The 16,322-nt window shown below is 46.3% G+C and overlaps 1 protein-coding gene across 9 annotated transcripts in view; it reads right to left on the bottom strand.

The window, feature by feature from the left end:
• The window catches only part of Gtf2i (general transcription factor IIi), an 82,441-nt gene that overhangs the window by 28,816 nt on the left and 37,303 nt on the right, over positions 1–16,322 (bottom strand). For 2 of the 9 annotated variants that reach the window (XM_021646662.2, XM_060382244.1), the window contains exons 9-14: positions 15,661–15,738; positions 12,686–12,745; positions 10,836–10,892; positions 8,908–8,970; positions 1,816–1,929; positions 892–957 (exon numbers count right to left, since the gene is read on the bottom strand). In XM_021646662.2, coding sequence (XP_021502337.1) covers positions 892–957; positions 1,816–1,929; positions 8,908–8,970; positions 10,836–10,892; positions 12,686–12,745; positions 15,661–15,738 — 438 coding nt within the window. The remainder of the gene's footprint in view (positions 1–891; positions 958–1,815; positions 1,930–8,907; positions 8,971–10,835; positions 10,893–12,685; positions 12,746–15,660; positions 15,739–16,322) is intronic. The other 7 variants (XM_021646665.2, XM_021646667.2, XM_021646668.2 and 4 more) reach the window with 7 other exon arrangements.

Genomic DNA, 16,322 nt, shown 5'->3' with positions numbered 1-16,322 from the left:
CACAGAACAGGCACAGACTGAGTGCCAGCTGGCACCCTGTAAGAACTGCGCTGCCTTCCCAGGCCTCACCTCAGTCCTCACGAAGGCACCCTAGCCGTGACCTGCCTGCTGTACCTTACTGCTTCTACACGGCCTGGGTCTGCCTTTCCCACTCTGAAATGGGTGAATTAAAAGCACAAGCTAAGGCCTAAACACAGAAAGGTGGGAGGAATTCTAAGGGCCCCTTAAACAAATGAAGCAAAATATGCAGCATTTGGCAAATTGATTATATTGAAACTCTAGACTTTCACTGCCATAGTTAGGACATACATGTTGGGGCTGGAGAGATGGCTTGGTGGTTAAGAACACTGGCTACTCTTGCAAAGGTTCAGTTCCCAGAATGCACTGCAGTTCACAACCATCTCTGCATCAGGCAAATAAGTAGTACAAAACATACATGCACCCAAAACACTGATACATCTAATATGAAAATAAATAAATCTTTAAAAGTTTCCAAGACCTAAGATGTAAATCTGTGGGTAAGCACCTAAGCCAGGCGTGGTGGCCCACACTGTTAGTCCCACAACCTTGGGAGACAGAGGTAGGCGGATTTCAGTGAACTGGATGCCAGGCTGGTCTTCATAGTGAGTTCTGGTAATCAGAGCTACATAGTGAGACTCTGTCCCAAAAAATTTAAAAAAAAGAAAGAAAAGAAAGAAACATAGAGCACGCAGTGGTATGTGTGTGCATGTGTGTGTGTGCACTGGTGCGAGCTTTAATGGCAACCTGGAAACTAAGTTTCTAACTTGCTCTAGCCTACAAGGGCAGATGTGTGGCGAGGTGCTAACTCCTTGGCAGCCCTGGCTGGCTGACCTGAGCAGTGACCTGGAAGAAAAACTGGTGCAGACATACCGTATTTTCTTTCGAACAACTCTTCAACTTGTTTCCGCAGGTCGGTGATGCGTGCATTCCATTTCTCTGAAAATGAGAGGGAGCTATTTTCAGTACCGAGGGCAGCTTGGCACTGGGTGCGCTCTAGAAGACAACGCGCCCGCCTATCAGCCCATCTCAGTCTGGCTTTTTCATGCCTTCCCAAAAGGTCTTTCCTTTTTCTAGGTTCTTGAGAGCAGTTAGAGACTGAGGGACACTTGAAACTTATTTTTAGAACAGTCCACAGCTGCTTCTTTGTAGCGTTTAAACTTCTGAAAGATAGATCAGAAAAGACCAGTCCAGTCAAGCCCTGCAAAACTGCAGCCAAAGAGAGGCAGGCCCACATGGGCCTTCTGGGACACCTCCTGAATTGCGTTAGCTGCGGAAATGCAAGGCTTTATTGGGAGGAAGCTGCCACTTCCACATGATGCTGAAAAAATTAAACTCTCAGACGCCACCCTCCAGTTGGAGCCAGTAGACGCAAGCAAAACAACATGGGAGATTCAGACGCCCTTTCAAGGCTGTGACGAGGTCAGTACTGGCAGAGCACTGGCCTAGATAACAGCCCAGGCTCTATCCCAACAAAGAAACTTTCAAAAGTTAAGTGGTCATCAAAATATGGACCACAAAACTAACTCACCCTACTATTTTAGAAACTCAGTCCCTTAGCAGAATATACTGGCAAATGGAGGTACAATGGAGTGGGCAACAGGGCAAAACTGAAAACCAAGAGGGTCTAACTAAGTTCGAAAACAAAGGTTTTAGTGCCTTGAAGGATAATCGGGCACCAAAAGGCAGGCAAGAAGCTTCGCGGAGATCCACCTACGCCACTGCCGACCACTGCCCACCCGCAGCCCGCCCCCTGCCGACCACTGCCCGCCCCCAGCCCCCCCAGAAGGAACTTACCGAAGTTGAACTCCCTCACTTTGCGCTTCCCTGCATTGGTGGGTTCCGGGACGGGCGGGGGCGGCGGCGGCTCACTGCTCTTTGGCCTCTTGGTGGGTGGGGAGTAATCATCATCTTGAGAAAGAAAACTTTAATTACTGCAGGAAACAGCTGCTGGAGTGACCATGCAATGGGGGGGGGGGGCATCTCTGGGCACAAGAGAGCTTTCTACATGTCCACAGCTGTACCACCCTGCAGCACCCCTGGCTGCGCCAGCCCTGCTCAGCTGCTCGTGCCCTCCGACCAGTCTCCCCACCCCTTCTCTAAAACCTTCATGACTAGAGTTGTGCTCAATTTCAAGTGTTTTGAGAAAAAAAAGTTGCAATGGCGGCAGCTGTTTCCACTAATAACAATACAAATGTGTTATTAAAAAAAGAAAACGGAGCCTGAATGAAAGAAAAAGCTTACATAGGATTCCAATGGCCTTAAACATGGGCAGGAGAAAACTGAATCAAATACTGTAACTGGCTTATGTTAGTTTGGGGATTTTGGTTTCTTTAGTTTAATTTGTTGTTTCTGTTGGGGCCGATCCCATGGCTTTGGTCTCTCCCACTAAGGCACATCCGAATTTTGTTGCTGCTGTTACTTGAGAAAGGGTGGCTTTGAACTTAGGATCCTCCTGCCTCAGCTTCCTAAGTGCCAGGACTGTAGCATGCACCACCAAGCTGGCTCTGGAAATATTTTCAATAGCACAACACTTCCAAAACGAAGGGAACAGAGATGTTGACTTCTTTAACACAGGACCATTTTCAACTGCCCAGCACGATGGGTGCACAGGGCTCACACAGGTCAGGACAACTGAGAAGGCCCATGCTTATTTCAAGAGCACGGAGGGGACTCCAGGTAGAAATCAAACACACGTCACAGTCAAGCCAAGTAAGACCAGCCACCATCATGCTCTGGTCCCTAGAAGGTCAGCTCACACCTACGCTAGCCGCTCCAACCTCATCTGCAAACATAGCTTACAGAATCTTTACTTTAAAGACGTGGCGTAAACTGTCAGGTGTGGTGGAGCACACCTTTAACCCCTAGCCCTTGCGAGGCAGAGATGGGCGAATCTCTGTTAGTTCCATGCCAGCCAGGATGAGACTATCAGAAAGGTTAAAAAAAAAAATGGTGTAAACAGGCAGACCAGAAATTCAAGGTCATTCTCAGCTACACAACAAGTTCAAGGCCAGCCTGAACTACCAGTGTCCCTATCTCAAAATTTTTTTTAATCAATAAGTATAAAACAGAAATAATATTAAGGGACAAGAGCTATCAGAAATGACTATTCAAATACAACAAAATATTAAGCTAATTGTTACTCTCAAACAGACTTCCTTTTTTTGGGTAAGATTTATTATGCATACAATGTTTTATCTCCATGTACATCTGCAGGTCAGAAGAGGGCACCAGATCTCAGTACAGATGGTTGTGAGCCACCATGTGGGTGCTGGGAATTGAACTCAGGACCTCTAAGAAGAGCAGACAGTGCTCTTAACCTCTGAGCCATCTCTCCAGATCCCAAGCAGACTTTCTAAACAAGCCTAACAACAAGCTGAAACCAGGTGCAGGCACACACTTGCAATCCCAGAACAGGGACAGACTACAAGTTCAAGGTAGGCTACACAGTGAGTTCAAGGCCAGCCTGGGATGCATGAGACACTGTCTCATTTTTTAAAAAGAAACACAGCGAGGCCAGCCAGTGGCTCGGAGATTTGACTCTGCTAACCAGCTGGACACCGAGAGACCAGACTGAAGCAGACTTTGGGTTTAACGGTCTCTACCAGGCACTCTCCACAGTGTCACTTCAAGCCGAGGCTGCGGGAAAACAGCCAGGCAGATTTTCTTCCGTGTCAAGAGGCTGCTTCTTAGGTTGCACAGAGTAGCTCACACCTCTGATCCCAGCCCTTGGGAGGCACAGACAGGCAGTGAGTTCAAGGCCAGCCTACTCAACACAGTGAGTTCTAGGACAGCCAGAGCTCTGTAGAGAGACCTTGACTGAAAAAACAAAACCAAACCCCACCATGCTCCTCAATATTAAGTCAGTCAAACTCATTTAAGAATATAGTACAGCTGGGCACTCAGGAGGCAGAGGCAGGTGTCTAAACTCTGTGAGTTCTAAAAGAGCCAGCAGTACACAGAGAAACCCTGTTCTGGGGAAAAGGAGAAAAAAGAGAAAGAAAAAGAATACAAAATACACTGATATATATTAAAGATAGTCTAATTGAACATGAACATAAAAAAGCCTAGGAGAATATTTAACACAACTGACTCTAATATATAAAAAACCATTTTACTCTCCTGTGAGAAACGAAGGCACAGGAACAAATACAATGATGCGGCTGGAGGTGTGGCTCCGAGGCAAAGCAACCGCTAGGTGGCGAGGCTCACCTTTCACCTCTGGATCCCATCCACAACTTGTCATTTTGCACTGTTTCCTCTCTGGTTATGCATGAACTGTTTAAAGCACCATAAATGCTAGCTCAGTCAAGTACTTACAAACTCAACAGCAGCCTTGTGCCTTCCACCCTCCCGCTGCTCTCGGTGGGCTTCACACAGTGGCCCGTGGCCTCAAGGTGAAGGGTATCAGCTGCTCCTGCTCCAGGCAGAACACCCTCCTGCACAGGGGCATGCCAGGTGCAAGGCTACAATGTTTGTGGATCCTCTCCCCAGTGTGAGACTACAAAGTTTGTGGAATGGCTACAAGAGCACACATCCTCCTGCTGCCTTTGACTACCTGCTGCAGCCAATACCCTCAGCATTAAGTCACACACATGTACACAAAAAGGTCATCCCTAGAACACGACCTCTACCTACTGTCAACCCTGAGCCTCCCAATGACCTCACAGCGCTGCAGGACACAGCTTTCATCTGTATGTAACCAAGTGGTTGTTACAGGGAAAACGGCAAACACTAATGTGACCCCTTGAGTGTGGGGCACACCCAGCTCTGCAATAACGCGTGGCGGTGTACAGAGAGTGTCCGGATGGACCGTAGCATACAGGAATAGTTGTGGGGCCTTAAAATAACAAACACAGAAAAAAATTCGAACACTTCGTCCATGAAAACACAACACGAATCAGAAAACAAAATGGCGTTATCCTTATTCAGAAAGACAAACGGGATAGACATTGGAAGAGGAGACAAGGAACAAGACAGCAGCCTACCACAGAGGGCCTCTGAAAGAGTCTACCCTGCAGGGTATCAAAGCAGATGCTAAGACTCATAGCCAAACTTTAGGCAGAGTGCAGGGAATCATATGAAAGAAGGGAGAGATAAAAATACCTGGAGAGGACAGGAGCTCCACAAAGATAGCAACAGAACCAAAATATCTGGGCACAGGGGTCTTTTCAGAGACTGATACTCCAACCAAGGACCATGCATGGAGATAACCTAGAACCCCTGCACAGATGTAGCCCATGGCAGCTCATCATCCAAGTGGGTTCCCTAGTAAAGGGAAAAGGGGCTCTATCTCTGACATGAACTCAGTGGCTGGCTCTTTGATCACCTCCGCCTGAGAGGGGAGCAGCCTTACCAGGCCACAGAGGAAGACAATGCAACCAGTCCTGATGAGACCTGATAGGCTAGGGTCAGAGGAAAGGGGAGGAGGACCTCCTCTATCAGCAGACTGGGAAAGGGGCATGGGAGAAGAGAGAGAGAGAGGGTGAGATTGGGAGGGGTCAAGGAAGGGTGCCACAGCTGGGATACAAAGTGAATAAATAAATAAATAAATAAATAAGCAAACTAACAATGAAATAAAGTCAAGTGAAGAGGCTGGGCTGTTGCACGTGACTGTGTGCAAATGAGTCTGTAAGCTCAGATGAACTGGGAACAAGGCCCTTAAAGACACTGTGCAGTATGGAAACAGCATTTCAAAAGTATATTAGCTAAAAGAATTTTCACAAAAGCAAGATAAAACATACCGAGATTGATCTGTCATCTGCACTTGTGTCTGTGCGTGCGTGCGTGCGTGCGTGCGTGCGTGCGTGCGTGCGTGTGTGTGTGTGTCCCGGAAGGATCTGGCTGGCTAGCTAGTCGCCATCGCATAGCAATGTTCCTCCCTCAGTGTCCTGAGTGCTGAGGCTATAGAGTATGTACCACAAATGCTCTACATCTTCTGTGTATGGAGAAGAGGTGGCAGCCAACCTAACCCCAGATGTCAGCTCCATGTTTATGAACGGAGGCCAGCTCTGTCAGTCTGATTTTGCTATAGTTGCCCAGACCCAGGTCAATTATGGCAGCTATGAGGTGCTAGTGGCCGCCTCTAGCCACACAAGGATGGCCACAAACAAGAGCCTAGAAACTGCAGAGATACCGTCTTCTCTTCTGTGTGGTAACTGTAGAAAGGTCTGAGCGGGAAACAGCAGTTCCCAGGCAGCAGCAGTGTGCATTTTTCTTAAACCTTCCTTCAAAGTAAGAGTGCACCCTAAAGAAGACCAAGTCTCTTCTCTAAACACACTTCATAAGTTTCACGTGCATGGATGTTTGCTCTCATGAATGTGTGTGCACCACATGCCTGCCTGGCACCCTGAGGTACAGAGGAGGGCCTTGGATGGGAATGGAGTTCTGGAAGACCAGCAGCAGCATGTGTGAGCCTGCAGGGGCCTGAAGCACTCTCGACTGACTAGTCATCTTGCAGGCCCACGCTTTTCCTTTAAGATGGTTTTATTCATGACAGCAGGGCCTTTTCTTGTCGTTAATACCACATGAGGGACCTTTGCCCTCTTCAGTTTGTTTGCTAATGTGATTTTAGTGCTGTACACAGGATTTATTTTGTAAGCAATCTTAACACAGCTACTATACCAATTTGGTGCCAGGTATGGTGGCACACCCCTTTAATCTCAGCTCGAAGGAGGCAGAGGACAGTGGGTCTATGTGAGCTGGAGATCAGCCTGCTCCTGTTCTACATAATCAAGTTTCAGGACACTCAGAGGAGCTACCTTGTCTCAAAAAAAAAAAAAAAAAAAAAAAAAAAAAAAAAAAAAAAAAAAAAAAGGCCAGGCTGTGGCAGCATATGCCTTTAGTCCCAGAACATGGGAGGTAAAGGCAGGAGGATATCTGAGTTTGAGGCTAGCCTAGTCTATAAAGTGAGTTCCAGGACAGCCAGGGCTATACAGAGAAACCCTGTTTTTAAAAAGCTTAAGAAAATACAAACCCAAAAGCCCAAAACCTACTTTGGTTCTTCATCAAAGAAATTTTCTCATTTCTATATAAAGGACAAAGTTGATTAACATGCTTACAACTTTCTAGAACATAATTAGGGTTTTTAATTCAAAAATCATAATTTATTTATTCATTCTTTTGTTGTGTGTTTGGGAAGGGGAACGGGCTTCCCATCAGTAGGACATGGAGAGCAGGAGTTGATCTGCTCTACCACGTGGGCCCTGAGGACTGAACTCAGGTCGTCAGGCTTGGTCACAGGTGCCTTGACAGGTTTTTAACTAAAGGTGACAAAATTTCAATTCTTTTTTATTTTTAAAGATTTATTTATTATGTATACAATGTTCCACCTGCATGTATGCCTGCACACCAGAAGAGGGCACCAGATCTCTTTACAGATGGTTGGGAGCCACCATGGGGTTGCTGGGAATTGAACTCAGAACCTCTAGGAAGAGCAGACAGTGCTCTTAACCTCTTAGCCATCCCTTCAGCCCCAAAATTTCAATTCTTTAATTTACTGCAAAGAATTCAAAATAGTTTTCTCATTAACTATGTTAATGAGAAAGACAAATCCATGTATTAATTTACTGATATTGACATATGATGTATGAAAAATTCTTTTCTGGTGAAAGCCACCAACCAGCTCACATCTTCAATACAATGGAGACAAAACAGGATAGGTTACAGAGAAAGACAGAGACAGGGAGACAGAGCACACCCAAGCTCCCAAACCAAGAAAGGTTATGCTGTGGTTAGGAGAAAAACTGCTGTGTGGTATTTGGGGCGGGGCGGGGTGGGGGAGATAAGCTTTGTGACAAAAATTTGCACCTGTATATTTGCAAAGACATAGGTATCCAGGCATACACACGTGCATATAAGTCATCTATCAGCAATGTACTGCCGCCATTCAGTGAAGGAGCAGAGTAGGTGAGAGCATTAGGGCCCAGCTTCCAGTGCTATTCCAGAAAGCAGCGAGCTGGGGGCTCTTAGAGAGGAGCACTGGGAGACACCCGGATTATAGGAAGAGACCCTGCTGGCAGCTCGCACCCATAGTCTCAGCACTTGAGACAGAGGCAGGCAGAACTTAAGAGATCAACACCAGCCTGGTCCACAAAACAGTTCTAGGATAGCCAAGGCCTCCTAGTGAGATGTGACTCTAGAAAAAAAAAAAAAATTAAAAACACTAAAAGCGCACGCCTTTAATCCCAGCACTCAAGAGACAGAGGCAGGTGGATCTCTGTGAGATCGTGGCCAGCCTGGTCTACAAAGCAAGTCCAGGATAGCCAGGGCTACACGGTGAGACCCTGTCTCAAAATAAAAATAAAATAAATTAGGGTTACAGCAATTTAGCTATTGAAGATTATTTTAAATTTTATTTGTAACCATTGCTTCCAAACATTTTCAAAAGATAAATAGTATATTATCCATGATAAATGGTATATTATCCATGATAAATAGTATATTATCCATTGGGGGGTAGGAGGACTTGGTTTAAAAGTTACTGATTAACCAAGTGTGATGGCATATGCCTACAGTCTCAGCCACTTGGGAAACTGAGGCAAGGAGGATGGCAGGAGCCCAAGAGTTTGAAGCCAGCCTTGGCAGCCTTCTCCTCCCCTCTGAGGTACCAGGGGCTTCAGCTTTTCTTAAATTTCTTCCCTCATAACCCAAAAGCTCCTGGAACCTGCCTCTGTATGTGTGTGGATCTAAGTTTGAATGTCTAATTTAATTTGCATAGCTTAAATCTGTCACCCAGTACTCCCAGGGCAACTGGGGAGCCCTGCTGGGGCGTGGGCTGCTCTGTCCCCAGCTTCCTTCAGAATGGATGAGATGTACACTCAGTGTGACTGTGACACAGATGCTCATGACCAGAAGTGAACTCTTGGAGTCAAGGCTTAAGTAACTAACCTTCAATAGTCACCTCAACTTCAGGGTCCTCACTTGTTTCTGAAGGGACATGTTGAGTAGAATCTTGAAAAAAATAAAATTCTACAATGACATTCATTATTCAGCATGTTCCGTGTGCGCCAACACTTACTGTCTGGTGCTCCAAAAGAAGCCTACAATAAAATGCAACTGGCAAGTGAATTCATTTCATGCTCATTGGACCCTTGAGCATAACCAGGGAGAAAAGAAAACAAAGTTCTAGGAAATGTTAAGATAATACCAAGTTACCTGCTTCAGTGGACTCAAGAGCCCCCGTTCTTGGAGGCAGTCACAGCGAACTCACACTGCTTCCTTGCTCTAACTGGGGTGCCAGATAAACACCGGCTTTCTAGTTTGGACACTATGGCCTCCCACCTTCCAGGAATCCTAGGAGTGGCTTATACTCTTAAAACCACAACCACCTTTTTGCAAAGGAGACCTTTGCATGGAGAGAAAGCCAGTGCCACATGCATGCAGGACCACAGCTGACTCGGCCTGCAAGATTCTCTGCCTAAGACTCGTGCTGCTACAGGAAACGGTACGTACACAGGAAGAGATGTTGGTGCTGGAAGCAGGGAATTTTTGTTAGCTTTCATTTTGCAAAGGCTGAGAGGTTAACTGATATGCCAGAGATGATGTCTGCTGCTGTTAGTACAGGAATGAAGAGCAGAAGCCAAGTGTGCCCAGCTAGTAACACTGGAACACATCCATCAGAATTTGGTCAGAAACAAGTCTCCCAAGACCTAGTATGTGTTCATAGACTCTGAAACTGTGAAGCAGCCTGGTGCTGAGTGAACCACTCGGGTTCACTGGGCAGAGGCCTCTTGTTGGCAGTACCACCCATTCCAACCTAAGACCTGCCACAGAGGACTGTCAGATTAGTCCCCAAGCCATTCAGGACACTCACCATGGAGAGCATCTCAAGTTAGCACAAATATTTCTTTTTCTGTTTTATCATTTTGAGACAGGGTTTCACCATGTAGCCCAGGCTGCCCGCAAACTCATGGGTGATCCTCCTGCCTCAGCCTCCCAGGTACAGGGGTAACAGGTGTGCGCTACCACACCCAGCTAGAACATCAACACTTCTGAGAGAAACATATTCCTACTAGAAAGCCTACTCCTGCAACTGAAAGTACAAACATCAGCCCATGTCTTCGTTAGGGCCACCCCTTCATTAGAAGAAGGCAAAGGTCAAATTTATGATTTTGTAAATAAAATGGGACAACAGATACAAGGAATGCAAAGCTGTAGGATAAATCCCCTATGCTCTATGAACAGCAGCAAATGAGAGGAATCCTGATTCAGAAACAAAATGGCTCACTGGCCATCTGAACTGCTCCAATCACCCAGCAGGGGCGTCCCCACATGCTGTGCAGTGGGGCCCCTTAACATTCCTTAGCTGTGTCAGCTGAGTGACAAGAACTCACTGGCTAGCAGAGTGGCAGCCGTTCCCGGGGCAGCTGTGGGTGCCGTTAAGAGTGAGAAAACAGAAGACTTCTCAACCACAAGCTTATCTGTTGCCCTACAAACTGCAGATGATAAACAGTATGCTTTAAAGTTAAAAAGAATACAACCAGGAATCGTTTTGATTCTAAAACATTGAAAAAATAAACTAACTTAATAAACACCACAGTTACTTATCCTCGCTGTACTTTCAACATGGCAGCACAAGAAAGCAAAAAAGAACCAGAAGGGCCTGCTCACTTGGACTCGCCACGAGCATCACTGAGCATGGCAGCGAGGCCTAGAGCCTGTCAGCACAGTGTGTGGCCCCATATGCCTCCTCCCTGGAAAGGAAATCCAGCCATGAAGGCCCGCAACACCACGGCCTCATCTCGGGAGCAGGCTCACGGGGACACAATCTGAAGACCAACAAATGCGGAAAGAGTCAAAGTCCCTTCTTTCCTAACCTTCTGCTGGCACTTCCACTTCTGTTCCTTCGTTGCCTTCTGAAGAATGATGGCTTCCTAAAAAGAAAATGAACAGTATATACTAAACCAGTAAAAAAAAAAAAAAAACTAACAGCAAAAGAAGAAAAACTAGGTGACCATACAATTTAATAAAAAAAAACATATAAAGATATTTTTAACTCAGTAATAAGTTCAAACAATTGTTTTCTAAATTAAATTTCAAAAAAATAACTTCTATTTGGAAGCTGAAAACTTGAAAGTACAAACATCCAGAACAAAACTATGCGGGGCTGGCTGGGGAGTTGATAGTAGTCACTGTCACCACATGCTACATTGCTGAGGGATGCTGGGATCTGAGAAGCAATGACAGTCCAGGTACCATGCTCGTCTGCCAAGGACTCACAAACAAAACACCAAATCAGAAGAAACCCTTTCTTTGCTAGAGACCTAACAAGTGTCAAAAGGAAAGTCAGGGCTCACTGTGTGTGGAGTTCCCTCTTTTCCTTCCTGCACGGGAGAGGCTACAGACACCATCCCATCATTTAATCAAAGTTGTACTTAAAGCACTTTAATAACCTGCCTGCTTCTGGACATGGGGCATACATCCAGCCACCTGTCGGGTCAGGCAGCCAGGGGCAGCAGTTCATCCTACTACAGCAAGGGGACCAGGCACAGTAGGAAAGACACCAGCCAAGACACCAGCCGGCCACTTAGGATCCAGTGCACAGCCGGCCCCAAGTGCATCGTCAATCTCTAAGTGTCTAAGCTGTGGACAAGGAAAAGAGGGAAAACACATCGTCACCTGCCAGGACAAAGGAGCCAGAGGGGTGGGCGGCACGCCTCCTGACATCTGTGCTCGGCTCACGCCTAAGGGACAGCCAGGCCAAAGCTGCCAGCACACTGGAGTATCGGGAACACATTCACGCGCAGCTCTCGGGGCCAGCTTATGCGTCAACGCTGCTGCGTTGCAGCGCTCTGTTCGGCCACGCTCTGATTGTCCCAGGATGCTTCGCACTCTCTCTACAGTGGGAACTTGCCAGAACTCAGAGCTAAGGGCAGCACTGTATTCACAAGTCGACCTGTGAGCAACAGGCATGATGGGCCTCCTCTACATGCACTCTTATCTCTTTTTGCCTTAACTTTTGCATTTAGAGCTGTAAATTCTTTGACTGTGTAAAGTCAAAAGAAACATGAGCGAAGGGAGAAGCAGCCAAGGGTGGCCCAACAGGAAGGGCCACCAAGACACCGAGTGCACAAAGGAAGCTGCTCATGCATGCTATGACCCTCTACCACCTCTCTGCTCCACTAAAGTCAATAAAAACCAGCAACACAATTATAATGACATTATAGAGTAATGCGAAAGAAGAGAGGTCTCATGAGAACAAGGCCAGACTGGCCATCACTAACAGACTACAATCAAGTCTCGGAACACAGTACAAAAATTACCCAAAGACTCATTTAACAAGCACAGGGATTTACAAGTGATAGTTTGTCATCCTTCCCAAAGCTAGGCGTCACCGCGGCCTTATCACTAGTCACATTGCTAACCCGACAGTAACAGCCTGACTGCCGACTATGCTGATAAAGTTATAAAGTGTACTTTACCTTCAATAGGAAAGTGTGTCATGTACCCATTTCGAGATTCATTACTAGATTCACAAAAGGGAAAATTGGTTTTGAAAAATTTTGCTTGTGAAGTTCATTTATGTTAAAAAAAAAAAGGCCAATACATTTTTTTCCTTTTCCATTTGGAAAAGTAATATAGTTATAATTATTAAAACAATCTGTCCAATATAAAGAAACATTAAATACAAACAGGATGCGGGAGAGCAGAAGTGAAAAGGTGATACCTTGCAAAGCCTTCGAAAGGGGGAGCTTTTCATCAACATCATCAGTTTCAGAAGGGCCTGCTTTGGAATACAAAGATAAGCTTCAAAAGGAATTTCAAAGCATATGCTGGTCACAGTGCATGTGTGGGTGAGCTGTATGGAATGATGGCCTTTTTAGAAAGAAAAACAGGAAAAAAATGTTAGTCGATGGTGTTGGTTCATGGGGAAAATGTGTGCTCAGGTTAAGGTGTATGTACACGTTATTGAGGATGGCTGATGAGGACCAATGGTATGGAAATGGCAGGTCTGCAATGGAAGCTGAGTGGTTCAAATGGAGGAGCACTCCGCACAGAGAAGGCTAAGGCTGACTTCATGCCCTGCCCACCGTCTGCTTCTTCCTTTACAGGGATTGCTTAAGAAAGATGCAAAGCCAAGCTGTCAAGCTCCCAGGCTTCCTGAAGAACAGACCCTATCAGAGATACCAGCCACCACACAAACACAGACAACAAACCACCAGTCAGGTCTTCATATGCTCTCGAGGCCAGAATACTTTTCATTATGTTAACCATCTCTCCATTAGTAAAATAGTTTGAAAACACATAGGAATGGAAGGGGGATTACTTGGGAGAGAGGAAGGGGACTCGGGTACACAGAGAAGAGAGGCAAAAGAACACAGGGTCCTGTCTAAGTGCAGTACACACATGTATGAGGATGCCATAATCAAAGCCTGAGAGTTGACTAGGACAAACACAGCATAAGGTTACCAGCACCACAAAGCCACAGATCCAGAAAACAAACACATTTTCCAGTGCAAGGAAGTTTTCACTTTACTTGAGACAGTCATATGAAGTGCAGGCTGGCCTTCAATTCTGGTCTTGCTGCCTCCACCTCCAGAGTGCTGGGGACATGTGGGCTCCCCCTCAGCAGGCTGAAAGCCAGGGCTCCTGCACTGGGGGAGGAGCCCGCCAAGCTAAAGCCCAACGCCCTGAACAAGCTTTGAGCTAATCAATTAGCTAACATAACTGCACTAGTTAATCAATTTAAATGGCAAAGCATCTCTTAACACAAAACAAATAACAATAAAATACAGCCTGAAATACCAAAAACCTGAAGAATAAGAGAATCCTGAGCTTGAGAACCTAGGCTCTTGGCAAAACCACATTCCCATAATAAAACAAAATATGAACACAAAATACTACCTCTGAATCCAACACAGACAACACCCTAAGCCACTGTTTCTCAACCTTTCTAACGCTGCAACCCTTTCATGTTGTGGTGAGGCCCAACCAAAAAGTTATTTTCACTGCTACTTCACAGTTGTAATTTTGCTGCTGTTACCACTCATAATGTAAGTATCTGTGTTGCCGGATGGTTTCAGGAGACCCCTGGGAAAGGGTTGTTCACCCCCAAAGGGGTCAGACCCACAGGTTGAGGACCACTGCATTTGAAATGTCTGTAATGGCAAACAAGGAGTGTCACAAAGACATCCACATGTACAAGCAAGGGACATTGGAGGGCTGTGGCAGGGCTCAGGGCAGAACACCACCGGCTTGCTCAAGCAGCTCGAGACCCTGGGTTTACTCTCCAGCACAAAACGGGTGTGTGGAAGAGAGGAGAGGGAGAAGGGCAGGCAGAGGAAAGGGATACACCCACAAGGCACTGCTCTACTCGCCTGGGGAATAGCCAGCTGAACATGCAGCTCTGCCTCTTCAACTGCACTGGACAAACAAGCAGTTCAATGAAGATGACAAATACCAAAGTAAAAACTCAGAGCGTAGAGGCAGGAGGATCAGAAGTCAGAAGTCATCCTCAGCTACATAGGAGCTTGAGGGCGACCTGAGCTAAGTGAGCCCCTGCCCCAAGCAAAGCAAACTGGCATTCTGTACAATGAACACACACTGGGAAAAATCAATTAAGGCTAGGAGTGATGGCACATGCCTTTAATCCCAGGGCTCAGGAGGCAGGGACATGTGGAGCTTTTGAGTGTGAGGCCAACCTGGTCTACACAAGTACCAGCAAGAACTACATAATAATAAAGACCCTGTTTCAAGAAATACCACATAAATAAAACGTCACCTTCCCAGTGTGGATGCTGAGGGTGTGTGTTGAGTGAGTGTGTGAGTGTGTGAGGGGGAACCTTATAGCAGGCAATGGAAATAATGCCAATGAAGAATATACTGATGGTGGGGCTACTTTAAAGATCAGTCCACCTGTTCCCTTTATGTTCACATGAGCAAAGCACTAACAACCAAGACTAGATGCTCTGCAACATCTTAGCTCTAAAACCAAAAGTAATCCTTACAATTAGCTCAGCTTTAAGTCCTGGCATCACAAACGGTAAACTGTTCAAAACCAACTGCAGACAGCATAAAAGTGGGACCAGCAAGATGGTTTGGGGGGTAAAGGCATGTGCCACCAAGCCCAATGGTCCAAGTTCAATCTCCGGAAGCTCCACCATGAAAGGAAAAGCCAACTCCTCGTTCTCCTTCCACTGGGGCGCATGCACACTAGGTCGTGTGGGGCCTCACCCACAATGTTTTTTTTAATGAAAGTCACTGATACTCGGCAGTACATGGACACAAATTATCTGCACACGTAAGCAACAAAAATATTATTCCAGTTATTTGTAAAATGCTCCACATCCAGTAGGTCTTATAACTTTTAAGGAAAATCAAGTCTACACAGGCAAATGCAAACCAGAACTTTGTGAAAAATTCACAAGGCACACGATGAAGTAGGCACAGAAACGTTTGCTTGCCGAGGCAAGGTCTCCCCGTGTAGCTCCAGCCGCCTCCCGAGCGCTTTGCTGCCATGACACACTTCAATTGCCAAGACAACCAGACTGACATACAAGTGAAGGCATGGGTGCAGACGAGAGTTCACGTCCTCCCGGCTGGAATGCAGACCAGGAACAGGCGCTGTACAGAGTACACTGTTCACAGAGCTAAATGGCCCCAGCAAGGGGCAGGAAGAAGACTACATCGGACGACTGTTACCTTGAATATTATACTGATAGTAGTCAGGGTCTTCTGACTCCTCCTTCACTGTCACAGCAGCCATTTCCAGAGAAATGCCTGCAAAACAAGTGACAGTCTCCAGTAGGTCACACTTCCAGGGCACTGTACGTCAAGATCCTTACACACTTTAAAGACTTTGAAAGGACTAATGTTTCTTGGGTAGGTGCTGAAAAAAAACATCTGCAACCCAACCAAGTCAAGGTGTCAGCAAGTGGCAGACAGACCCAACCAACCTACTGACCTGAACAAACCTCACAGTGAGAATCAGTTAGCTCGGGCTCCACTGGCTCAGTGCTCTCCTACACTACTCAAACTGCCGTTCCGAAAGCGGATATGGATCAGGAAATGCAGTTTGTTGAGCCACGTCAGCAGTTCGTGAAGAACTCCATTTGGCTGCTTAAAAGATGCACCAAATCCATTAGAAAACAACTCCACAAGCCTGCCAGGCCACAGCAGTAGGACCTGCTATCATGGGTTCATAGGCTGCTCTGTGAAACGATCCATATCCCTATTCATAGCATTACTGTGGGTGGCTGGGTCCTTCCTCACCGTGGGAGCGGCTGGACGGATGAGGGTGTGACACGAAGGAGAAGCTGCTGTCTACTCTGTGCTTTTCTCCCTCTCCTCCTCCCTATGAGCAT

The sequence above is a fragment of the Meriones unguiculatus genome, chromosome 4 (genome assembly GCF_030254825.1).
Source record: "Meriones unguiculatus strain TT.TT164.6M chromosome 4, Bangor_MerUng_6.1, whole genome shotgun sequence".
NCBI classification, from domain to species: Eukaryota; Metazoa; Chordata; class Mammalia; order Rodentia; family Muridae; genus Meriones; species Meriones unguiculatus.
Note: the sequence above shows the minus strand (reverse complement) of the source record. Positions and strands in the feature narration are given on the sequence as shown.